The sequence below is a fragment of the Pimephales promelas genome, chromosome 6 (assembly GCF_988280905.1).
Source record: "Pimephales promelas chromosome 6, fPimPro1.hap1.1, whole genome shotgun sequence".
Classification (NCBI taxonomy): domain Eukaryota; kingdom Metazoa; phylum Chordata; class Actinopteri; order Cypriniformes; family Leuciscidae; genus Pimephales; species Pimephales promelas.
This window is the reverse complement of record NC_142774.1, coordinates 5,651,914-5,678,881: the sequence shown is the minus strand read 5'-3', so window position 1 is coordinate 5,678,881 and position 26,968 is coordinate 5,651,914. Positions and strand designations below refer to the sequence as shown.

At 37.0% G+C, this 26,968-nt stretch overlaps 4 protein-coding genes across 8 annotated transcripts in view; 2 read left to right on the top strand and 2 right to left on the bottom strand.

Moving 5' to 3' along the window:
* Positions 1-2,063: 2,063 nt before the first annotated feature.
* On the top strand, positions 2,064-5,671 carry btbd3a (BTB domain containing 3a). Its single transcript, XM_039686816.2, has 5 exons — positions 2,064-2,162; positions 2,674-2,869; positions 2,967-3,057; positions 3,657-3,775; positions 4,558-5,671. Exons 2-5 carry the CDS (start codon positions 2,727-2,729, stop codon positions 5,588-5,590), a joined length of 1,386 nt encoding a protein of 461 aa, XP_039542750.1. The 5' UTR covers positions 2,064-2,162; positions 2,674-2,726; the 3' UTR covers positions 5,591-5,671.
* A 2,989-nt stretch (positions 5,672-8,660) lies between these two features.
* Positions 8,661-15,348, bottom strand: esf1 (ESF1 nucleolar pre-rRNA processing protein). The gene is made up of 14 exons (XM_039686804.2): positions 15,213-15,348; positions 14,229-14,673; positions 13,846-14,063; positions 12,893-13,006; positions 12,677-12,786; positions 11,667-11,819; positions 11,438-11,552; positions 11,214-11,361; positions 10,953-11,108; positions 9,724-9,848; positions 9,541-9,637; positions 9,371-9,459; positions 9,146-9,295; positions 8,661-9,023 (listed from the first exon to the last, which is right to left on the bottom strand). The coding sequence occupies exons 2-14, from the start codon at positions 14,635-14,637 to the stop codon at positions 8,718-8,720; spliced, it is 2,190 nt and encodes a 729-aa protein (XP_039542738.2). The 5' UTR covers positions 14,638-14,673; positions 15,213-15,348; the 3' UTR covers positions 8,661-8,717.
* An 805-nt stretch (positions 15,349-16,153) lies between these two features.
* ndufaf5 (NADH:ubiquinone oxidoreductase complex assembly factor 5) lies at positions 16,154-21,644 on the top strand. Its single transcript, XM_039686789.2, has 11 exons — positions 16,154-16,441; positions 16,534-16,574; positions 17,119-17,182; positions 17,579-17,626; positions 18,232-18,335; positions 18,412-18,451; positions 18,534-18,731; positions 20,084-20,144; positions 20,227-20,310; positions 21,216-21,298; positions 21,408-21,644. Exons 1-11 carry the CDS (start codon positions 16,274-16,276, stop codon positions 21,507-21,509), a joined length of 993 nt encoding a protein of 330 aa, XP_039542723.2. The 5' UTR covers positions 16,154-16,273; the 3' UTR covers positions 21,510-21,644.
* Positions 21,522-26,968, bottom strand: part of kif16ba (kinesin family member 16Ba) — a 30,231-nt gene continuing 24,784 nt past the window's right edge. For 2 of the 5 annotated variants that reach the window (XM_039686742.2, XM_039686753.2), the window contains 7 exons: positions 26,426-26,531; positions 25,644-25,691; positions 24,787-24,831; positions 24,585-24,707; positions 24,356-24,445; positions 23,161-23,244; positions 21,522-23,070 (listed from right to left, as the gene is read on the bottom strand). In XM_039686742.2, the coding sequence (XP_039542676.2) occupies positions 22,909-23,070; positions 23,161-23,244; positions 24,356-24,445; positions 24,585-24,707; positions 24,787-24,831; positions 25,644-25,691; positions 26,426-26,531 (658 nt within the window). In that variant the 3' untranslated portion in view covers positions 21,522-22,908. The remainder of the gene's footprint in view (positions 23,071-23,160; positions 23,245-24,355; positions 24,446-24,584; positions 24,708-24,786; positions 24,832-25,643; positions 25,692-26,425; positions 26,532-26,968) is intronic. The other 3 variants (XM_039686760.2, XM_039686775.2, XM_039686769.2) reach the window with 2 other exon arrangements.

Below are 26,968 nucleotides of genomic sequence, written 5' to 3'. Positions count from 1 at the left end.
TATTTAGAAGGCGGGACTTAGAGGCTTTTGTAATTTTAGAGACTAGTTTATCTGGGCTAGTCTGTTATCAAGTTTGTAATTAGTTCATCACATTGAGAGAACCTTAATGCCAGAACATTCGACAAAGTTCTAAGAACATTTCCTGTTAACTAGGTATACTGTTATGAAAATCAAGATGTTACAGGAATATTTGGTAAAATATTAATGGGAAAATGTTTATAGTTTGAGGTTGCTGATTGGTAACCTGTATGAACTGACTTCAGATTCACCAAAATTATGTCTGAAAAGTAAAATAAGTTCTGAGAAACTGTAGCATCTGTTTGCAAATGAAATACAGGCAAGTGTGGTGTCCAAATACTTCCCATTCTGGTTTGCATAATGTTTCAGTGTCTGCCATAGCCAAATCAACCATTCCCATCCTATAAAAGCAAAGTGATATTTTAATAAACTGATATTTCAGTAGGACATTTTACAAGCTTTACCACAGAAGCTTAATTTCAGACTTTATGGAGAACAAAAAGTTTTGTCTTCAAATGGATTTATGAAAGAGTAAACGGAGCAAGACTCCACACGAACAATTTTGCATTCAACCCGACCATAACTACTGTAGATGGGCAAACAATGGTCATTTCCTGTGTTTAAAACCCTCTAAATAGCTTTTAAATGGTAAAGAATAGGTCTGAGAGATACAAATCATTGTCCAGACAATAAAAGTGCTTGTTTACGGGCCCCTTCCATTAGGTCGGTGCCTGCCGGTGTCTAACCGAGAGACCCGTTGCAGCATCCCCCGTGGTCGAGGCCTCTATAGTGTAATTAGTAAATCATTACGTAAAGCCTTTGCATCAGTGCAACAAGGGCAGCGTTGCATTCCTGTGACTGTTTTTGCTGTTAAGCTCTAGTCAAGCTGCTTTTCAGGGTCAATGTTCAGTCAGAGGTTTGCTGGCCGTGGGATTCCAGTAATGCGTCTGAATATTTGTTATTTTATCGCTAATAAGAGAGATTCTTTGCGGTCTGCGAATTTTCGCGACCTGACCTCTGTTTAAGGTTGAGGATGGTTAGGATAGATGTCTCTGTGTAGGCTAAATAAAGGTGCAAAAATCCAATAACCTTTTTTGTAAATGATGGCAAGAGAGTCTAGATTCAAACATGCAAGTTTACAATTATTTGCAACTGTACTTTAAAAACATTATTAGAAAGCCTTGCCCATTCAATATGAGCTAGCTTAATTCTTGTGTTAGAATTATCCATAAATTCCCTCGTTACAGTTGGCAAACTGTAAAAAAAATTGCAACAAATATCAAAACTCTTACATCGATGTAAGAAGACCAACTGAGGACATATATATATATATTTATATATAATGTATTTTTAGCTTGATTTTCTTCATCAACAATTAAATTTAAAGTGGGCTAAAAAAATAATGCAGAATATGTGTATATATACAAAATATTACATTAAAATAGAGTAATTATAATATGACAAATATATATATATATATATATATATATATATATAATACAATGAACTAAAACAAAACAAAAAAATTTATGTATACCTCAATTTGGACATATAGGGGACATACGTCATTATAACACAGACGTCATTATAACGAGGACAGACGTCATTATAACACAGACGTCATTAAAACGAGGAAATTATAAATATATAAATAAAAAAAGGTTATCAAATATTCTTAGACCTTGCATCGAGTGCCACCTGCTGGACTTCATTCGCTCTATCAGCAGCAATATAAAATCATATTTTATTTTCTTAATTTTATTCTTTGGTAAGTAAACCAAACCGAATTGGGAAGCAATTCAACACATGTTATGGTGTGGGAACCAATTTTTTAGTCAACTACCACTTTTAGTATCTAAATATTAACGTGCCTCCAATAAAACATTCAAATTATTCTTGAATGGTCAAGAATGAATTAATAATTGAATAAATGTATGAATAAAAGAATAAAGCATGAAAAGTTAGTAGTACCTACTGATAACGCCAATGGCTCTGGTATTTACTACTTCTTGCTCTTTTATTTGGCGAATTTGGCGCATGCGCAGTCCGTCAGGCGGATCCTCCGATCATGGAGGATGTTGATGTGCAAACCAGCTGCAAACTTTCTTCACTCTCACGAAACCTGCGGCATTAATACGCCTCTGGTAATTACACTATTAAACTGTTATTGTTTGAAGAGCGTTATCATTTCGTGATGGTGTTTTAGTTTGATGTTTTGTGTGGGGTTATTTTAGGTTTGTTTGTGAGCCCGGGTAGCTGTTTTTGTTTATTTCATGTTGCTTGCATCTGAATTCAGATCAGCATCTGTGACTGAACGATATCAAAGTATTTTACTAAATGCATTTGCTTCTGGATCATTGAAACCCTCGTTTAATAATGTTTACTGCTGTTCTGTGTGTATTTGGATGATTATCGCAGCTTTAGCTGTGATTGCTAACTGTGTTTATGTGAGTCTAGCAATGAGATAATGACAGTCAATAATGAAATTGGTTGCTACAGTCATAGCCTGTACATGAGAGAAGTAAATGTCAAAAAATAATATTAGATTGCTAGTATTTTTATAAGTTGTATTAATAACATAAATTATGTTATAGTAAAACATCATGTTATGGTATATTAATTCTGTATTAATATGTTCTATCTAATCGTTTCCAGGTTGCCAGATCCTCCACCATGAAATCCTCCTGATTAATTGACGTGTTGGTAAAATGGCCGCTGAGCTGTTTCCTGCCAAAAAACTGCCTGCGGTCACAGCCAACGCTGTCCAACAGTACCATCAGCAGAACGTCAGCAACAACAACACCATTCAGGGATGTAACTGGCAAGGCTTGTATCCCACGATCAGAGAGAGGTAATTCACTCTTTCTCTTCCATTGCCTACCATAGACAGCATGTGATGTTGCACCGATGGCTAAAGGGTCTTTTCATTATTCATTTGTCCCGTGCAGAAACTCAGTCATGTTCAACAACGAGCTGATGGCCGATATTCATTTCGTGGTGGGGCCTCCTGGAGGAACCCAGAGAGTACCGGGACACAAGGTACAGGATTACCACCGTTCAGCCATGCAACAAAAATATGTGCGTCCTATCACTCCAGTTGGTTGCAGAGTAGTGAATCATCGCTCTGTAATCTCTCCAACAGCAATCACACACAAAACCCGCATCTCTTCACTCACTCATTTCATTTGCTCTGGATGAATATTGATGGTGTTACAAGGCTTGAATTTCAGCATGGGATTGTGCATAATTTTACTCATTACTGCAGATTTTTTTGCTCTCACCCAAAGTGAGGCACATAAAGCTGTCTTTCAGTACTAATTTTAGTTATTATTTGCTGCTTATCGCGCTAAAACAATCCAATACACCCAAAATAATGTCAAAATGCCGGTCTTGGTGAGTATTCACGTAATACAATCAGTTAAGTTTTAAGTGAACACAAACAATTGAGAAAGAAAACTTATATGTAACAGTATAATGGATCCATCTTAAAGTGACAGCACACATTTTTATTTTTGGACAGGGACATGTTGGTAATAAGCTTCATGAGATTCACTATTAGCAAATGCAGGAATAAGTAAAACTGAAAATGAGTGATGCTCAAAATCTCTATTTGCATCCATTTTCTCTCTCTCTTTCAGTATGTCCTGGCTGTGGGCAGTTCGGTATTTCACGCCATGTTCTACGGAGAACTGGCCGAAGATAAGGATGAGATCCGGATCCCTGATGTGGAGCCACCTTCTTTCCTTGCCATGCTAAAGTATGACTTTCAGTCTCTAGCATATACTGTACATGGCCACAAAGCTAATAAACATCAATTAAAAGACGCAAAACTTAAATTTTGATGTCATGGGGTTTTAAAGAAAACACTCGAGAATTAATTTTTCTTATATATTGTATAAATTTAAATAAAATTAATTATATTAAAAAAATTAATCAAATAAATATATTTGAAAGTCTTTAAAGAGAAAAATATACTATGGAGACCACTAGTGAATATTTATTTAAATTGTATTAAACTATAACATTTTACATTTTTGTATATATTTTTAATAGAATAAATAATATCGGTATAATACTATACTTTTTTCCATTACAAAAAGAACAATGGGTTTTTAAAGATGAAGATAGTCTGAAACCAATAGTGAATATTTATATATTTTTATTTTTATTGAAAATTATTTATTAATTTAATTATTGACCTTCCAAATAAAATAAATGTAACTTTTTTATTTCTCTTATTTTATTACAAAAACTCATAAATATAAATATTTCCTACAAAAAATGTTAACATGTAATGTTACGGTGTCTTTAAGGGTAAAGATATATAATAGGGTCCTAAATGGAGAAAAAATATATATATATATATATATGTATAAAATGTATAATATAATTTTGCAATAACTACATTTATTTATTTATAAATCTAATATGGCATTACAAATTATATTTACATTAGCATAACATTTATAGTGAATTAACATGAATTTCAGAATGTCATTCAGCATTAAGTAGGATAATAATTTTGCTGTCTGTTGTCAGGTATATCTACTGTGACGAGATCGACCTGTGTGCAGACACCGTCCTCGCCACACTGTACGCCGCCAAAAAATACATCGTTCCCCACTTGGCCCGCGCTTGCGTCAACTTCCTGGAGACCAGCCTCAGCGCTCGAAACGCCTGCGTCCTGCTGTCTCAGAGCTGCCTTTTCGAGGAGCCCGACCTCACTCAGCGCTGCTGGGAGGTCATCGACGCGCAGGCCGAACTCGCCCTCCGCTCCGAGGGATTCTGCGACATCGACACTCAGACTTTAGAGAGCATCCTTCGGCGTGAGACGCTCAACGCAAAGGAGATGGTGGTGTTCGACGCGGCGTTGAGCTGGGCGGAGGCCGAGTGTCAACGACAGGAGCTCCAGCCCACCATCGAGAACAAACGGCTTGTTTTGGGAAAGTCCATCTATCTGATACGGATCCCGGCGATGGCGCTCGATGATTTCGCTAACGGCGTTGCGCAGTCGGGCGTGTTGACGCTCACCGAGACCAATGATATTTTCCTGTGGTACACGGCGGCCAAGAAACCAGAGCTGAAGTTCGTCTGCAAACCACGGAAAGGCTTGACGCCGCAGAAGTGCCACCGCTTTCAGTCGTGCGCGTACCGTAGCAACCAGTGGCGGTACCGCGGGCGCTGCGACAGCATCCAGTTTGCCGTGGACAAGCGCGTCTTCATCGCCGGGTTCGGGTTGTACGGCTCCAGCTGCGGTTCGGCCGAGTACCAGGCCAAGATCGAGCTGAAGCGCCAAGGCGTGACGCTCGGCGTCGCCATCATCAAATACTTCTCCGACGGCTCCAGCAACACCTTCCCCGTGTTCTTCGAGTACCCGGTGCAGATCGAACCCGACACGTTCTACACGGCCAGCGTGGTTCTGGACGGGAACGAGCTGAGTTACTTCGGCCAGGAGGGAATGACGGAGGTCCAGTGCGGGAAGGTGACCTTCCAGTTCCAGTGCTCCTCGGACAGCACCAACGGGACGGGTGTGCAAGGGGGGCAGATACCTGAACTCATATTTTATGCTTGAGAGAGCGTCCTGTTCACAACTGATTAATCAGAAAGCAACGTGTTTTTGTTTTTTTAAAGTGCTGCTCAGATTTTGCACAAAGGCTGCAAAAAGAATTTGATTCCAGACAATCCTTATAGACTTTATATGATAAGTATTAGTGCACCCGAAAAAGAAAATTCAGTCATTTACTCACCCTCATGTCCTTGGAAATGTGAACGTCTGCATTACTGAACTCAAACTTTTGAACAGTTTATTTTTCTTGGTCAGTTGAGGCTCTCAAATCTAGTTTCCAATCTCGCAAATTTGTTGTCAAGACGTGTCTTGCAATGTTTGACGTTGTTGAAGGCAATTGGTTTTTCAAGTAAATATGATGCCAAGTTTAAATATGCAAATTAAATTGTAGGGAATGATTTTCAATTAATAGTGAATTTCCTCATAGAAAGCTATCATACAATTTCAGATCAAACAAAAAGATGACATGAGCTTGAGATAATGACTTAATTTTCATTTTTGTGTGACATATTTTGCTGAGAGCCGTGATTTAGGGGCCGTTTACACAACACCAGATAGCACGCGTACATCTGCATGTCTGATAAAGATCACTTCATCTGCAAAGCATCTGCCGTTTACTAACATCTGATAGACATCTTTGAGATGTTCGTTTAGGACACATTCTAAATCATTACATCTCAAAGAAATCTTCTAAACGTCTATTTGACATCTGACAGGATACGTCCTACCCAGATAGCACAAGTCTATTTGAAGTGATGTTTACATCTGGAAGACGTATTTTTAAGAGTCTTTGCTCATCTGCAATACGTCTATAGGACGTTTCCTGTCAGATGCGAAATAGACGTTTAGAAGATGTCTTTAAGATGTAATGAATTAGAATACATGTTAAACTGACATCTTCTAAACGTCTATGTGACATCTGACAAGAAACGTACTATAGACGTATTGCAGATGAGCAAACACTCTAAAAAATACGTCTTCCAGATGTAAACACATGCATCAAGCGAATGTTTCTGTGATGTACGTGCCCAGATAGCACTCCTACGTCTGCTAGATGTCTGTTAAAGATCACTTCATCTGGAAAGCATCTGCCATTTACTAACATCTGATAGACATCTTTAAGTCAGTTTAACACACATTCTGAATCATTACATCTTAAAGACATCTTCTAAACGTCTATTTGACATCTGACACTCTACCCAGATAGCACAAGTCTATTTGATGTGATTTTTACATCTGGAAGACGTATTTTTAAGAGTGTTTGTTCATCTGCAATACGTCTATAGGACGTTTCCTGTCAGATGTCAAATAGACGTTTAAAAGATGTCAGTTTAACAGGCCTGGCAGCAGAATACAGCGTGGTCATCTGTGCAAAGAAAAACTTTCCGTTTTTAGTACATCGCGGTCGTGTAAACGTACCCTCAAAGTGCAAGTTTAGCATTAAAGGATGTCTTATTTTAGACAGGTAACCATTATTAAAATGACCGTTATTCCTAGTGAAGTGTAAATTGTTGTAATTTCTTTCTGACTTTGGAATGTAGTGGTCCGTTTACTGAAACGAAGCTGCGTTTTTAGTCGTTTTACCGTATCCGTGTGAACGAAGATCGTTTGATAATATTGTCATTTGACGAATCCACGGATTTAGCTGGATAGATCATAGATCTTTGTCTCAAAGCATTCATGTTGAAAATGACTTCAGTAAGAACGACTCTGCTAAAAAAAAATACATGTAAATCTTAACAGTTAAACACAAATAACATCTAGATCACGTAAATCCTCATGAAGACACGGGTTCTCCTTTGGGTTTACAGGTCACGTGATTGATTATCTCGTGACTGGCTGCGTTTAAGCTGAATCATCATTCCGTTGTTTACCGTCTGCTCTGACTAACAGCTGACGTGTTGTGATTCTTTGTGAGAAAGATAATTTAATATCTATTTGCGAAGTCACACGCTTGATTTATTCTATAAAATCATATTTGTATCACTTTGTGCGTTGTATCGTAATGAAACTGTATTTTACTGAACTCTATTTGTCTAATTTTTTTACTCGACGCGTGAAGCACAATTTGTCCTGAAGCGTTTCGCTAAGAGCTTATTTTCTCTTAATATTCATGTGATCCTATATTTTATAGGATTTTGGTGCAACACAATATTGTATGTTAGTGGCATGAAGTTAAAAGGGGTTTTACCAAAAGACTAGGAGAGAGATAGTGGGGCCGGTTAAGACAACTGATTTTATTAAAGTATTAAACTTTAGTGCACAACTCGAGGTGTTTTGACACTTTTCCGAACAATTTTTGCCATAAAATGGGAAGAAACAAACCCAACCTGAAACACTAAACTCCCCTCAAGCTCTTTCAGATGACGTACATGTAGATGTCAAACTTTAATTGCACTATATCTCATCAAGTAGTTATTGTTTAACACGGGCACAATCTATAATCATTTCATTCTGTCTAGTTTCTCTCTTGAAATGCTCCAATGTGATCCAGACTGGAGTTTCACATTATTTGGTCAAATCAAACTTAAAATCTGCAATTTGTGCCTTTTCTGGATTGGGTTTAATGGTCCCAAGCCGTTCTTACGTGTACACTTTATATTCCTGGACCATGTATTCAGATGTTTTTACATGCTCCGAACACTGGTCACGTTCACTGGAAATATAAGTGTGATAAGAGGTTTTCATTCATTCATTCACTCACAGCTTAGACTTTATACTGCACACGAGACAAGCCTGTTACTTCGGTTATATTGAAAATAAGGTGCCTGTGAAAGTGCCAACAGACTTATTTGAATGTGTGGGAAGCGTTTTGTGTCATAATGAATAAAGCTAACTTTAACTCCAATTTTAACTGTCTTGTCTTTCAGTAAAAGTGTCACTCTGACGTATTTTTTGCCTTTGTTCAAACAGGCAGCAAAAAACATTAAAAAAAAGTAACATCTCATTACTTTAAATAAAAAGTAACTAAGTAACTCAATTAGTTACTTTGGAGGGGGTAAGATTAAACTATAAGATGTTTTAATGATTTTGAACTAGGAGATGATTTTATAGCAGCACTAATAATATTGCAAAGTGCAAACCAAATATGAAGTTTATTATCAAACAGCTTTACATCACTCTGGCTCTCAGTCTACTTTGTCTTTTGTCTCTTACGCTCTTGAAACTGTTGAGTTTTGCTCTTGATGGATTTGACGAGCAGTGATAAACTGGGGTCCATGACTTTAGAGGAGGATGAAGTCTCTGCTGTGGTCTTCTCCCGTGTGGCTCTGCTCTTCAGCGTCTCCTCCTGACTCTGGAGCTCCTCCTCTCTGCGCCGCAGTTTCTCCTCTAAGATGCTCTGCGTTGCTTTGGTCTTCTTGTAGGCCGGGTCGGACGGGTCCAGGTTGTAAAGATGGGACGTGAACATAGACTGGAAGCGCGGGTCGTGAACGTCCACCTGGAGAACCATGGCAGAGTTAGTTTGATTCATTTGACAGAATCAGTTCAGAGAATCGATTCAAAACACACGTCACACACATCCACAAATCTCTCCTGAAAATCTAAAAGACTGAAATTGACCTTGAAGTCGTCGTCGTCCAGTGGCGTGTCGCTCTTCAGGAGCTTCTTCCTCTTCTTCTTGCTCAGGTTCTGGTGCTCTACGATCTTGTCGTAGTTGAAATGTTTGTGCTTGTCATCTTCGTCGTCAGCCATCAGCAGCTCCATCTCAGCCTGGAGATCAGGACACAGTTGTTAATCATGACACATCACCCAGAAACAGAAACACACGTCGTGACAGAAACGTACCCTCCGTCTCTCCAGCTCTTCCCGTTCTTCGGGCGTCCTCTCCTCATCCTTCTTCCTGCTCTTCTTGTTCTTTTTGTTTTCCAGGGACGCTGCAATAGAAGTGACCTCATCGTTTAATCTCCCTCACGTTGAAAGTGTTGAAGTGTGAGGGGAATAAAGCGCAGGCTAACCTGTCGCGCCGAGCTCCTCTCTGAAGAAGGGGTCGTTGATGTCAACATCAGCAGGAAGTTCATCATCACTGATCCCAGGCTCCGCCTCCAGCGTGTCCTGCACCAGAAAGACGGTGTGCGAGTGAGTCAGAGGCCCAGACATGAAGGGCAAACGGAAGGATTATTTCTCAGCAACACGTTTACCTTCTTTCCTTTCCTCTTCTCTTTCTTTTTCTCCTTTTTCTTCTGCAGATATTCCTCCCACGGAGAAAGCACATCTTTGCCCAACATTTTCTTCTTCACAAGCTTCTCGGTTGTTTCTTTCAGTCCTAAAAACAATCAAATAACATAAACATTAACATATAAAATATGTATATATATATATATATATATATTTTTTTTTTTTTTAATAGTTTATATTTACTTTAAAATATATTAGGGCTGTCAAATGATTAATCGCGATTAATCGCATCCAAAATAAAAGTTTGTGTTTACATAATATATGTGGGTGCACTGTGTATAATTATTTTGTATATATAAATACACACACATGCATGTATATTTAAGAAAAAAAATATTTATATATAATAAATTTATATACAGTATATACATTAAAATATTTCTTAAATATATACATGCATGTGTGTGTGTTAATATATATATATATATATATATATATATAAAATAATTATACACAATGCACCCACATGTATTATGTAAACACAAACTTTTATTTTGGATGCGATTAATCGTTTGACAGTTTAAAAAATATATGTATTTATATATTAATATATGTATTATATATATATATATATATATATATATATATATTATATATATATATATATAATTTTTTAAATATATATATTATATAATAATATAATTATAAACAATTATAATATATATATAATTAATACTATAAAATAAATATATATATATTTTTTTTTTGGTAATAGTGTATATATATATATATATATATATATATATATATATATATATATACATTTATATATATTTATATATACAATTAAAAACATAAAAATGCTTAGTCATAAAGCATTTTTATAAATGTATACATTATGTTCATTTTACATTATATATTTTATTCACACATTCATGTCCATATTTATTATATTTACTTAAAATATATATTATAAATAATATAATTATAAACAATTATATATATAATTAATACTATAATAATATATAATTGTATTAAACGTAAAACAAAATACTTGTATATAATACTATGCTTATATATAATTGAATAGTTTTCTGCAATCATTAAAACAATAATTGATATATATTTTGCATTTTATTAAATAAAGCATATTTATTATAATATTAATAGGTGTAAAATAATGTAACAAATGTAATGTTAAAAAGCATAACACTAAATCAACTTTTTCGGTGAGGAGGAGAGCATCTGATACCTGGTACCCATGTGATCTCCATGTCCATGGCGTCATCATTCCCCTTCTCTTTGTCCTGAATGCTCTTCAGTAGATCTCTGTATTTGGCGATCTGCTCTGCGCTCTTCTTCCCCTTACTGGCCTTCTCCTCAGGAAGAGGCTGAGCCGGCTCCTCAGCTGAACATTCAAGACGACAGAACATTTCAAAGACATCAAGACTTACAAGGAGACGTTTAACAGGACTCTTTCCCATATGACAGATGAGATTTAGTCCTCGCTAACCTTCCGTCTGTTTCTCCTCCTCCTCCTCTTCCTCACTGGAGGAGGCCAGGTAAGCCTTGAAGTCCATGTCCAACAGCTCGTCCTTGTTGAACTTCCGGCAGAGAGCAGTGACCCGGTCGTGATCCGTTTCATCCCACGTCAGCTCGACCTGATGACGCACAGCAGACGTTACAGCACACCGAGTTCAGGCGCTCGGATCTCGTGTGGTGTTCAGTGTGACAGACCTTGGCTGTGGTGGTGGCCGCCGACGTGAAGAGCTTGGGCTTGTAGGAACCGTAATCCACATCGGTCGCTCTGTCCTTCGGCTCATCGTCAAATGTCTCGTCATCAGGGATGAACCTGGAAAATGACACCAACATGAACCAATGACAACTGACAACAAATGACAACAATCAGATTTGCATTCTTGATGGTCTGAGTTTTAAACTCCGAGGTTTTGATCGAGTGTCTCACCGCAGGTCGATCATGGAGCAGCTGCTCTCGTACTCGAGGCCGTCACACTCCTCGTAAATCTTCACCGCCGTTTCCACGGACTCACACTCCACCACGGCGTAGTAATACCTCAGACGCTTGAACTGATAGTCACGCACTTTCTCCCGGCAGATCCTGAAAAAACACACGGAAGACCTTCATCGTAAAACACTGAGCTGAAATGGTTCAAATGAGGGTTCCTCTTAATGGAAAAATATAATACTATCCATAAAAACCATTCAGAAGACATGAAATATTATCAAACCTACAGTAATATACACTGCCATTCAACTGTCTTATACTCAAAACAGTTAAAAAAACAGTAATATTGTGAAATATTATAACTTATAATGTGAATATGTTGTAAATTGTTGTTTATTGCAGTGATCAAAGCTGAATTTTCAGCATAATTACTCCAGTCTACAGTGTCACATGATAAATGTATTCATTTCAAGATAGTTCACTTTGAAATTAATTTTTGGTATGTTTTTAGCTTACCTCAAGGGCATCCAAGATGTAGGTGTCTTTGTTTCCGTAGTAGTTTCAATTTTTATATTTTTAGGTCAAACCGTTTGTCTGTCAGTCATATAATGGAGGTCTATGGTCACCACCTCAAAGAGCATGCACAGAGAAGTCCAAATTAAACATGATTTAATAACTCGTAAATGTAAGTACACATTGATGGCCTAAGACACGAAACGAGCGGTTTGTGTGAGAAAATGAACAGTATTTATATCGTTTTACCTCTTGCCCTCGGCCTCAGAGTACTTGGATGTGGCTGTGGTTACAAGAGGTAAAAACGATCTAAACACTGTTCGTTTTCTCACACAAACCGCTCGTTTCGTGTCTTAGGCCATCAATGTGTACTTACATTTACGAGTCATTAAATCATGTTTAATTTGGACTTCTCTGTGCATGCTCGTTGAGGTGGTGACCATAGACCTCCATTACTGCTCTCTGTAGTGTACTGTAAACCCCAATAAGAGCGGTACCTTTGCTCCTCTGTGTCTGCGTCGGGGTCGTCCGGGAGGCTGGTGAGCTCCAGCGGACCCTGGGTCTGCTCTGCCCTCATTCTCTCCTTCCCAAACTCAGACGGGTAGATCTGACAAATGCATGATGACAACCATTCAGACTCACAGATGCAGCACAAACAGAAATCATCATGGGATTGTGGGAGGAGCCAGAGCAGGAAGAGAAGGGACAGTTACCGTTACAGACAGCACTACGCCTTCTTTGGGCTTAAACGAATTAAAGAGAGCCAGCAGATCTTTAGCTTTCAGTCTGTCCCAGTCAATGTTACAAACTGCCAACCGCCTCGAAGTCTAAACACAGAAATTGTATAAATACATTTTTAATATAATAAAAAAGTTACATACATATGATATATATATATATATATATATATATATATATATATATATGTGTGTGTGTGTGTGTAAAATTAACATTATATTATATTTAAATTGATAATGAAAATAACAAAAATAAAATATTACATATTTTTTCCAGTAGTTTTTTTTTAATAATTCAATTAAAATAATTACATTTTTGAAGTAATTCTTTTAATTTGCATTATTCTAAAAAAAAAAAAAAAAATAATAATAATAATTATTGGGGAAAATGTGTTATTTTTTATTTTTGTTATTTTATTATTAATTTTAATATAACACAATGTTAATGTTACATATATTATATATAACATAAAAAATATTAAATATAATTTTCATTTAATAAATAAACTAAAATTCAAATTATGATATCAGTAAGATATTTCTTTTAAAAAAAGTAATACTTTTATTTAATAAGGATGCAAGAAATTGATCAAAATTGACAGTAAAGACTGAAATTTACATTTACTTTTACACAAATGAAGCAGCACAACTGTTTTAAACATTGATAATAATCATAAATGTTTCTTGAGCATCATATCATATTATACTGATTTCTGAAGGATCATTTGACAGTAATGATGCTGAAAATTCAGCTTTGATCACGGGAATAAATTACATTTTAAATATATTCAAATAGAAAACAATTATTTATAATTATAACAATATTAATCACAGTTTTTAATCAAATAAATGCAGCCCTGGTGAGAAGAAGAGACTAAAAAATGTGTACGGTAGTATTATTATTAATAAAGTGTGTTATGAAAGCTCACATTGTCACCACGTGGAGCATCTTTACACATCTCTCCCCAGTCATGCTCAATCTCCTCTTCCGCCAAATCATCTTCATCATCGTCATCTTCATCAGAGCTGGTCTCAATGTTACCCTTCCCTCTGGCCAGATCAGGTCCTTCCTCGTCATCTTCATCTGACTCGCTCTCATCATCCTCATCCTCTTCACCTTCAGAAGAACCACCTTCTTCATCTTCATCTGATAAAACCAATAAAAGTGGTCTCAATCCATAAATAACATAAACGAAACACCCCTCAAGAATATATAAACAAAGCTATATAAACATAGTACTTATCAAAATGACATTATAATTGATCCAAAACAAACAAAAACACTTGCATAAATTCATTAAATCAGCAGTACCTTCTTCAAACACTCTCACTCCCTTTATCAACGGCTCTTTGGTTTTCTTCGCCTTTTGTGTCTTCAGGAGCTTCTCGGCTTCTTCCTCCTCTTCAGATTCATCACTCTCATCTTCATCCTCAACCTGAGGTTCTTCTTCAGCTTTCTCTGTGTTTTCCGTCTCCTCGTCCTCCTCTTCGGAGTCAGAGAGCTTGTAGAAGCGCTTGAGGTCCTCGGTGGTCGTGTGGTTGACGGGTCGTCCGCGTTTATCCACTGTGTACTTCAGCTTAAAGCGCTGGTCGTGGAACATGGACTGGAAACGCTCGTCGATCTTGACCTTGCGCTCTCTGTTGGGCATCTCCCAGAAGCGAGGGTCCTTTTTAACCTTGGAGAAGCGGTCGTCGCCGCTCGCAGTGTTTTTGGAAGCCATGGTGATTATTTGGAGGAGCCGAGTGAAAGTATTAACCTGTGGAGAAACACACAAAAGAGGTTCACTTCTGGTTCATGTGAAACCAGTTGCCTAGAATTATATGAACTACCTGTCAATGTATATCCATTGAAAGAAATTTCACAAAATAATTCTTATGCAGAGAGCCCAAAATAATGTGGTTCTTGAGTGTTTTCTTTATAGTGAAATAAACTAAGTCAACTGATTTTAACAAGTGAGGTTACAGCAAAAACAAACGGATAAATAAGGAAAAATAGGGTAGAGTGGGGCAAGTTGTCACAATGTTTACTGCAGTTAGTTAGTGTACATTTATTCGAGCATTGTATTTTATAATGTATACTTGTCGATATGCTATATGGATGCTCTTTTTTTGGTTTTGTATTTATTTGTTTACAGTGTGTGTGTGTGTGATTTACACAGCACACATTTTGTTCCATTGTGTAGGACTGTAATGACAAACTAAAACATTGAGCATGCCGTTTATTTCCAGCACAGGACACGAGACAAAAATTCGGCACAAAAACAAATAAAACTGTTATTTAAAGGCCAATACTGACCTATTCTGGCTTTTCGAGCGATGTCGCGTAGCTCCACACGTGTTTTCCCGTGATGCTTCACTGCTTCATTACTTCCGTGACCTCGTTGAAACCCCGCCTTCTTTTTTCTACGGCGCGTCGAAAAGTTCAAAACACACCAAACGCGAGCACTGTGTGGGAAGCTGGGGAAGGGTTATTGTACTTCATTTTAAACAGTTAACAATAATAATATAAATTAATTAATTAATAAAAAGTAAGAATTTTCGTTATTTGAAATAATAATATGTATATAATAATATATATATATATAACTTTATTGACATATTTAGAAAAACTAACAACAAAAACACAAAAACTTTAAACAAAATTGAAATACAAACCTAAACTATAAAAAATTTAATTGATTCAAAATATTAATAAAACTACAATAGATAAGCTACTGAAATAACACTGATTTGTCTAATCGAGCTTGAAGCTGGAAATATATAAATAAGTGTACAAATAAGAAAATCTTAGGTCAATTCCACTATTCATCATCAGTTTTAAATCACAAAATATGAACACAACTCTTAGCATTAGCACTGTTGGTATTATAACTTTTAAAGACTAACAAATTTAGTTTGAAATAAAGTCACACTTTTTATTAGTCATATACACTTTTATAATACTTTTTTATTTTTTTGTTATTTTTTAAAGTCACACATTTTGTAAATTGTTCTGTATATTTAGACGTTTTCCTTTTGCTTGTCATTGTAGAATAGGATATGATAAAACTATATATAATATAATATAATATAATATAATATAATATAATATAATATAATATAATAGAATAGAATAGAATAGAATAGAATAGAATAGAATAGAATAGAAATTGTTGGTTAAACAATCGCTTAAACTGACTCCGGTCCACGTTCCAGTCCAGTATGATGTCTGATCCATTCCACACTTTACCTCATATCTCCCTGTTGTGTGACGCGAGGCTGAACATTGTTTTTAGAGGTACAAAGATGAAACGTGTGTGACTTAGTGTTATGAAATGTGTCTGAAAATGGTGTTGAAATGAGAATGAATTAGGAATCATGAATACGAGTGTGAAAATCCTCCGATGTGTGTCGAGAGGATGGCGGTGTTTCTCCTCCATGCAGGGCGGCGCGATGAACGTGTTTGACAGGAACATGAAGCGCAAGCAGAAGGAATGGGCTTCATCTTTACTGGACAGCGACAAATACGATTACCTTCGAGACGAGGTGAGATAGATGCATTTCTGATACCTATGTTTGTTTCTACGAGAAGTCAAACTGTGTGTGTGAACTTCTGCTCTCATGGATTGTGTTTGCAGGTGGCGAGCAGAGTGGCAGATAGAGTTTATGACATCTCAAGGTCACTCTCCACATATTAAACGCATGATAAATGGATAGTTCACCCAAAAATTAAAAGTCTGTCATCATTTAGTCACCCTCATGTTGTTCCAAACCTCTGCTGAACACACATTTCGAAGTAACCAAACAGTTGATGGTCATCATTGATCAAGTCAATGGGTCCCATCAACCAACATTCTTCAAAATATCTTCTTCTGTTCTTTTTTTCTAACAGAATAAAGAAACTTAAAGGAATAGTTCAGCCAAAAAATTAAGTGTCGTTCAAGACCCGTTTGACTTTATTCTGTTTGTGGGATAGAAAGGAGATGTTGAGTAGTGAATGGGGACTGGGGTTGTTGACCTCCATATGACTTTTGTGCTCTGTAACATTTTTTATTACATTATGGGAGCTCAAGAAATCCAGTCCCCATCCACTTTATTTGAAACAGCAATGTCTAATAATTTTTTGTTAATCAGAAAAAAAATTTAGTCATGCGGGATTTGAATAACATGAGGGTGAGGAAACAACAAAATATACGTTTTTGATCCCCTAATTGTCATCGCAGGACGTTCCCTCTGGCTTTGGATGTAGGATGTGGGAAGAGTCACATCGCAGAGCATTTGAGTAAGGTAGAACTGTTCCTAATGTTACACTGAATGGATGTGTAGATTTGCTATGTGTAATTCATGTCTGCTATATTTTACAGCAACAGCATAGCAGAGCTATTTTGGCAAGACCAAACATATCAACACGATCATGTCCATTACCATCCCAAACACTCAGAGAGTTGTCATGACAGAAATATAATGAAAGTGAATTGAGACTAGGGCTGTCGAGTGTGCTATATTGGTTTTGAGACACTAGAAGCTTGACATTCCCTCATCACTATGTATTTTTATTGCATGGAAATGAGCAGAATGAACATCTCCTTTTGTATTCTGGAAAAGAAAGTCACAGGTTTTGGAACAACATGAAGGCAAGTCAATTATTCCTTTCTGTGTAAATTATTCTCTCTCTCTTCTTAGGAGGTTGTTGAACGTCTCTTCTTAACAGACGTCTCAGACTCTTCCCTGGTAAGAGATTGCACACATCTTTATTTCACTGATGTGATAAAGACATATAGTGTTACTTAAAGGAGTAGTTCACTTTAAAAAACTTTTGCTGATAATTTACTCACCCCCATGTCATCCAATATGTCCATGTCTTTCTTTCTTCAGTCGAAAAGAAATTAAGGTTTTTGATGAAAACATTCCAGGATTTTTCTCCATATAATGGACTTCAATGGGGTCCAAACGGTTCAAGGCCCAAATGAGAGTTTCAGTGCAGATTCAAAGGGCTTTAAACGACACCAGACGATGAATAAGGGTCTTATCTAGCGAAACGAACGGTCATTTCAAAAATAAATAAAAAAGTTTAAGTTTTATAAGCACAAATGCTCGCCTTGCTCTGTTCTGTGATGCACGTTCATGACTCTCCTGTTTGAACACGTTCATCAAAATGAACAAATCTTTTTCCGAGTCATTTGGTTCATTCAATAAACAAAATGAACGAAATGACTCGGAAAAAGATTAATATAATATTTCACAATATTATAGTTTTATTTGATCAAATAAATACTGTAGAATGAAAACATTTACATTTACATTCTTTCTTCTTTTTTCTCCTGCTTGTTTTTCAGAGGAACAGGAGGGAATGTGAGATTCCTACTCACTGTGTTGTGGCAGACGAGGAGTTCCTGCCCTTTCAAGAAAACACATTTGACCTAGTGCTCAGCAGCCTGAGGTACTGTACCACCCCAGTGCATGATGGGAAATTTAAAGATGAACTCTCATTCATAAACCCATTTTCGTCTCCTCAGTCTGCACTGGGTCAACGACCTTCCTGGAGCTTTGAGACAGGTACGAGGATCTAGGCAAGTGTGCGTTGCGTTCCTGTGGTGCGCGAGTACTAAATAAACCGAAATTCCCTCTTTTTGTTCAGATCCACCATGTGTTGAAGCCGGACGGCGTGTTCATTGGAGCGATGGTTGGCGGTGAGACGCTCTACGAGCTGCGGTGTTCCCTGCAGTTAGCCGAGCTGGAGAGGGAGGGCGGGTTTGCACCCCATATCTCCCCCTACACAGCCGTCACTGACCTGGGCAACCTGCTGGGACAGGCCCGATTCAACATGCTCACTGTGGTACGGGTACTCAAATATCTCTATTCAAAGATTCAGCAACAGTAGTGGCCAAAATTGAGGTCCGACATCTCATTTATTCAAATGTTTTTGTAAGCGTGTTGTGTAGTCGTTTTATTTTTGAGTCAAGCTAGTACTTTGTCAGAACCATGTTTTATGTTTTATTCATCCCTCATATTTAAAAATCATATTTTGATGGTTTAATCAAATTGTATGTTCGTTAAAAATAAATATCCCCTCGGGACATCACTTTTGGCCACTACTGTACTTAATCCAGAGAGCTTTATGGCAGTCATTGCATTTTAAAGGGATAGTTCACTTTAAAATACATTTTTGGTATGTTTTAGCTTACCACAAGGGCATCCAATATGCAGTAGTTTCAATTTTGATATTTTTAGGTCAAACCGTTTGTGTCTGTCAGTCATATAATGGAGGTCTATGGTCACCACCTCAAAGAGCATGCACAGAGAAGTCCAGATTAAACATGATTTAATGACTCGTAAATGTAAGTACACGTTGATGGCCTAAGACACGAAACGAGCGGCTTGTGTGAGAAAACGAAGAGTATTTATATCGTTTTACCTCTTGTAACCACAGCCACATATATGAAAAACACCAAAGAACTTTTATAACATTTTTGATTTGTGGTTACAAGAGGTAAAAACGATATAAATACTGTTCGTTTTCTCACACAAACCGCTCGTTTCGTGTCTTAGGCCATCAATGTGTACTTTCACAGGTGGTGAGGTGGTGACCATAGACCTCCATTATATGACTGACAGACAAGAACGGTTTGACTTAAAAATATCAAAATTGAAACTACTGCATATTGGATGCCCTTGAGGTAAGCTAAAACATACCAAAAAGTAATTTCAAAGTGAACTATCCCTTTAAGGGATCTGTTTGATTTGAATTATGAGTGATTATATAGAGTGCCGAAGTTATGACGTCACCCTCGGTCGAAAAGCTATGCATTTTACCCATGGACTTTTGGAAAATAGCAAAAAATAAGATCTGTGTTCAATAAAGAGTTGAAGACCCTTACACGTTTTGTCTTGTCAAGATAATCTTTACAAGTTAATCCAAAATGTATACATTTTGAAGCCTATATAAAGTTTAAAAAAACACAAGCAGGTTATTCTGTGTGATCTATGTCATAGATAAAAACGTGAAAATATTTAGAGGCTTTGTTCACCTTCAGGCGATTTAGCAAAAAACCCATTTAAAAATCCCATAGACTTTAGAGCGAGGGAACCGGGAGTGCTAAAATGCTAACTCACGTCCGCGTTTTGGCCTACAAAGTGACTTCATAACTTCGGCACTCTATTGAGGCTCATTATTGTGTTGTAATCCAGGACATTGATGAAGTTCAGGTCCATTACCCTGGTATGCTGGAGGTCATGAGTGATTTACAAGGTAAATTCTGCGTCTTATAAATTTGGTGATTAGTTGTAGAAATTGAAGGAGAATGCGTTTAACGTTTATTCCTCCACTTCAGGTATGGGCGAGAGCAACTGTGCGTGGAACAGGAAGTCACTCCTGCAAAGAGACACTATACTGGCGGCGGCTGCCATTTATAAAGGTGAGGACGCAAACCGTGAACTGCAGGATTAACTCGAATGTAACTATAGTTATGTTTAAGGTTTGGGATATCGCATAAATACGCTGAACATTTTGCATAAATGCGCATCAAAAACATATGCACTCAATTGAGGCGGACTCTTTATTACAGATATTTTCCGACCAATTTATTTTCCACGGAAGTGACGGTTTTGTTCTCTTGAACACATGGTATTGAAACAGATTTTTTCGTAAATGATATGATACTCCAACCCTGCGTTAAATTTAAGTTAAGTTTTTGTTAAGCTAAATTAAACGTAACTAATATTATGTAATATTACTGTTATTATTTAATTTAAATTAACATTGTAATGGCATATAAATGTTATTTATTATTTTAATGCTTATAATTCTATGTAGAATAGTGGTTGTCAACCAGTACAGTAGGCAGAAATATTGATGAATTAAAATGATTTATAATAAGATAAAACCATGGGATGTAAGACGTAATCTTGTAATTCTCATGATTTTGGACAACCTATGGGGAAATTTTTCAAAAGTGTGATTTTATAGATCTGGAAAAGTGTATAATGAATATAATTTATATTTGCATATTAATATAAATTTAGTCAAGCCATAACAAATTGATGTTTAACCAGGAAATAATGTAAATTTTATGAGTAATAAAAAGTGTAAACTATGAAAAAAATTCCGTAATTATGTTATTTAGTTATATTATATTGCCACTCCTAGATACGGTGGAAAAAAAATAATAAAAAATTAGCAGTTTTGTCATTATAGCACCTTTGCCAATGGATTCAATAAGGTTAGGAACCACTGATTTTGAACGCTAAATTATTTTCTTTACCTAAATGAGATTGATGACCCCTAGATAGTGTGTAATTCTATTAACGTCATTTCTTTTAGAGATGTACGGCAGTGAAGACGGCTCAGTTCCGGCCACGTTTCAGATCCTCTACATGATTGGCTGGAAGCCTCATGATTCTCAGGTCTGTTGCATTTTCATTGGTCAGAATGGAACAAACAGCCAATCACATTCCTCCAAAAGTAGAACTGAAGTCAGATTCTGATTTTGCCATCTTTCTGATGAATTTACAGGCGAAACCAGCAAAACGGGGTACGGCGAATGTCTCGTTCGCGGATTTATCAAAAATTGACAAACTTCAGGCCGACCACCAGAAAACCAATGACAAGTCCTAGGACTCCCTCAAGTCGACTTTGAAGGATCTGCTTTACTTATATGAACATGATTACACTGAAATGTTGCATCAACAAACTGTATTTTTTGCAAAAGCTCGTACTCCAACATAAATAAACCATGAATATAGTGCTAAACAGTTTGCCTTACTCTCTAAAACTGAGTTACCAAATCATGTTACTCACAAATGATTACATTCAGTTTCAGGAATAAAAAAGCAAATGAAAATATTGTTTTAAAAATGTATACATCTTGCACTCTTTTAAACTAGCTCAAGAAAATCCTAACGGCTAATATAGCAGTACTATCCCTTTCCTTCAAACATCACGAGAACAAGCTCCTCTGTACAGATCAAGTGTACAATACACATATGGCTTCATATCTTCTTTCTTCAAATTCATACAGCATATTCTACATTAAAAGCCCTTTAACTGCGTCCAGGGCAGTGAGAAGGACAATCGTTTCCAATCTAAGGTTCTGGAAGACGTTGGCTCACAGTACATGTGGCATTTTGTGAGCTTTGACCCTAAAACGCATATCTGCTAAATGTTAGCATGACTATAATGGATGATAATGAGTATACATGAATTGGAGCCAATCAGAGGCCTCCGTTCTCATCAATGGCAGTTTCAACAAAGTAAAGTAGTGGCGATTCATTATATCCAGCAACTTAAACATCAATCACAAGTGAATCACAAACCCAAGTAGCAGCTACAGGACGTCCTGTTTGTCCACAGAAAAAGGCTTCATGGTCCTCGATGTAAACACAAGATGTACGAATCATGTTAATGGTGACCAGCGGTTGTCATGTTAACATATTTCATTTTCTTTGATGCATTTTAAAGCTCGATTACAGCCGACAAGGCACTAACAAAACTATTTACATCTACTTTGGAATCCTTTCAATCTTTTCCACCTGATTTCCAACTTTCCTGAGTGTGTTCGTGAGAATATACGAGTGAATCCAGATCATATTTCCCCAAAAAAAGGGGAAAAAAAGCGTTTTTTTATTATTAGCATTGTTTCCATTATGATATTATTTGCATGACAATATGAAGAAAATGTATATATATAAAGTATGGTAGGATTGGTGGTGGTTTTTTTTAATAATAAAAAATATTTTAGTCATTTTTAACGTGACTAACAAACAGACAGTAGGATAACAAACAACAAAAAACCCTCAGTGTAATTAGAAGGTTAATTAAAACGTGCTTAATTGTCATGCAAATAAAGTTTTAAATGGAGAATCTAATTTCTTATTTTTTTTCCCTTTGATTTTAGGGTAAAATGTTTTGGTTTGTGAGTGAATCAGTTTGTATTAATGTGTGTGTGTGTGTGTATCAGAGAGCTGCATAAAGTGCAAATAAATTAGTGTGTGTGTTTTATTGGTGTGTGTGTGTGTCAGCCCGTCCCGTGACTGCTGTAGTCGAATACTCCCTTCTTAAAGAAAGGAGAGATGTCGCACACGGCGTGTTTGGAGAGTTGTAATCCACACTCGTCCGTTCTCAGAGGGGAGGCGGATGATGATGTCATCATCACATGGAAGAAGTTGCGCAGGTATTGCTGGGAATACACAAAGGCATCTTAGATTAGATTAGATTAGAAAAACACCTTATCATTTAAATGTGAATGACAGTAAACACGTCCGATTACCTCCAACTGGCTCCGGCGCTCCGCAATCATTCTTTCGTCCCTGTTTCCAAAAATCTTTTTGGGAGGGAAGGCCAAAGCCGCGAGCTACAACAAGACATTCACCAATTAAAATATATCTAATATGGCATAGTTGGGTGAATCTTATGAAAATACCACATATTTAAATAAAATCAAGTGGGAATTATTTTTTTATATATATATTTCCTTATATTTTGTTTGAGCAAAATATTTAAGTATTTTTATGTTATATAGTATATATATATTTATAGGAATGATGCATTTAAAAAAAAAATTAAAATAATGATAAAAGAATAAAAAATTGACAGGTTACATGAATAAATTTGATCTAAAAATCAATTTAATCTTTTGCATTTATCCAGAACAACTTGTTGTAATGCATTAAGCTTATTGCATGAAAATAATGCATAGATAAATATAAATACATGTATACTATGGTCCTAAAAATGTGCTTTTCTTTAAGCATAATATTAAATTATTTTGGGTCGAAAATACATTTATTCAAATAATAAGATACATACTAGAATTTAATCTGAAATGAATTGAATCTTTTATGTTTATGCATTTATCCAAAGCAACTTATGATGTATTCCAGACAGGGTTAGACAGTGACATTTTTGGTTAGTGTCTAAGTCTAAACTTATTAGCCACTCTGCATTTTCACTGCATTTTTCCACAAAGCACCCGCAGCCTCAGATCACTTGGATGTGGCTGTGGTAAAAACGATATAAATACTGTTTGTTTTCTCACACAAACCGCTCGTTTCGTGTCTTAGGCCATCAATCTGTACTTACATTTATGAGTCATTAAATCATGTTTAATCTGGACTTCTCTGTGCATGCTCTTTGAGGTGGTGACCATAGACCTCCATTATATGACTGATAGACAAGAACGGTTTGACCTAAAAATATCAAAATTGAAAATACTGCGGAAACAAAGACACCTACATCTTGGATGCCCTTGAGGTAAGCTAAAACATACCAAAAATTAATTTCAAAGTGAACTATACCTTAAAAAGGATCTTTCATAGTTATTCATTGAAAAATGAATGTATTATATATCAAATTCAACCCGCCAACTGCGTTACAGGTGTTCATGTCAAGCCAAGATTCCGGGTTTGTATTTCATCAGTACGTGCACTCTCTGAGGATCAAACCCGCTAGCGTCATGCTCGTACCTCTGGATATTTCAGCTTCAGAGACTTGTGCATCTCCCGAAAACGACTGTATCTTCTAAACACCGTCCACGTTTCATCCAAAACAGTGATCTGAACACAGACGTAAAACACCAAGTCATCAAAGATTTTCATGTAGAGATTTTTTCACTCAGCGGAGGTCGCCGGATGGTCAATTCCACAATTCTCATAGATAACGCACTGACCGAGACTGTATAAAACGCAGACAAACCTTGACTTCAAACTCGTAGTGTTCGTCCTTGCCTTGTCCGCACAGGACGTGACGTGGGATACTGATCTTCACGGGATCTTTGAGATTCTCTGGACTCGGATCCAGGGGAATCGACACTAGTCGCTGTGGAGAGACGGCCAGTGGCGGTCAGAAAACATGCTGATGAAATATCATTCCCTAAACACATACAGTAAGATCATACCTCATATTTCAGTTTGCGTGGATCCAAGCGTTTTTTATCGTTGTCCTGAGAGATTGAAATTTGAGTTTATTAGGGTCACAAAATTACACACACGACTCAACAGAGGTGATTTCAGGGGTCAAGCAAGTACGAATAGCTATGTATCCAGCCAATGTTGCAAATTTAACATGGAATATCGCAATTAAACTGAATCATTCTGACGACAGACTTTGGCTCAGGGGTTTCAGATCGAACAAACCAGATCTGTCCAGTTATCCAATCACATCCTCTGTTGAGGCAAAGTCAGATTAGTTTTTTGTTTGTGCATCAAAGGATAAAATGCATTTATTTATTTTAAAGTGATTTCATCGTAGTTTAGTTCTTATCGGATAATTATTTTTTATCTGACTCAATTGAGCACGTACGTTTTTATGCCCATGTTTAGATTGCAAGCGCATCTTGGCATTTCCATCCAGTGTTTTTATGCAATATCCCAAAATTTCCATAATAATAGTAGAGCATGTTCTTAGATCAACATCTTTGTTGATCCTGGATCAAGATTCCAATCAACCAATCAGATTTGAGGGATAGGTCTACAGTTAATGTCGAGTTTATCAGTGTTATTCACCTAATAAGTTATGGACCAGGAAATATGTTGATCTAGGAACATGTTTAGGAACAGTGAGATAGCAAAAGTAAGCATTGCATCTACACAAGAAATGAGTGGGCAGGCTGCATGCTCCCAAAGTGGAAAACCGCAGAGGAAAGACCCAATCTACCGACATCAGAGATTGGGAGCAAAATGCAAATTATTAAGGCTGGATCATGCAAATCACGGTCCACTCAGCTGGTGCTGATTGGCTGAGGCCTGTGCTTACCTCATCCGTCAATCTAACAGAGCTACCGTCACTATCCAGCTCCTCCTCCTGTAGAGTTAAACAACTGTGTTGGTGCCAAAAACAATGTCTTTTGTGCATGACTAGGGAGACATTCAACTATTTTCCCACAGAAATCTCTGTGGATAAAATGTTAAAAACTTTGGCTAATTTGATTGTTTTTCCCTTTTAATAAGTTGTCACAAATCTGTTGTCATTATGGTTTATGGACTGATGAGGTAAAAAAGTAAAGTTATTTAAAGTAGTTTAACATAAGGCAGCAACATATTAGGTGTACAAATACTTAAGGCACTGTATAGTACACACATATATATTAGTGCGTGCATAATTATTAGGCAATTCGCTAAACCTATCTTTTCTTTTTTTTCAAGCACAGTTTACCAAATTTCGAAGCACATCTAACTTAATAACTACTATTATTTGTGTATTTAATCATCTTTAACATTGATATATAATTGTTAACGAGAGCTGGAAGTGAAAAAAAAACCCATATTTTTTCAAGAAAAAAAGAGATATAACACAATGAAAAGTCAAAAATGATTAAATGCCCATGAAACTGATGCAATACAAACAGAAATTGAAAAATTAAAGTGTGACCACAAGACAAGAAATGCTCATTGGGGTAACAGGGTCACACACAAAAAAAAGATGACGAGACCAATGTTGACTGCAAGACTTTCTGATGGTTTCTCACTTAATTCCTAGTCTCCAGACTATAGCGGTTGCAGTTTAAGTGAGTGACTGTGGGAGCTGTAGTCATATACCTGCAGTGAGTCTGAGGACAGCGAGAGTGTGTTGTTGTTCTCTCTGTTCAGCAGGTTCAGTTTCTGCAGCCTCCGCTGGACCTCTTCTTCAATATACGCGTTTAACCTGAAGGAGAAACGAGTCATTAAAGGATCCTCAATGCAGAACACGAAATCCAGGGGGAGGAGTTGGATCCAGATCTCCATCCCATCTCCACCCCCTGATCCCTAACCCCACCCAATCCTACACATCTCCACCCCCTGATCTCTAACCCCACCCCTAATCCTACCCATCTCCCCCCCTGATCCCTAACCCCACCCAATCCTACCCATCTCCACCCCCTGATCCCTAACCCTACCCCAAACCCTAACCATCTCCGCCCCCTGATCTCTAACCCCACCCAATCCTACACATCTCCGCCCCCTGAGCTCTGACCCCACCCCTAATCCTACCCATCTCCGCCCCCTGATCCTTAACCCCGCCCCCTGATCCTACCCACCTCCGCTCCCTGATCCCTAATCCTACCCATCTCCACCCCCTGATCCCTAACCCCACCCCTAATC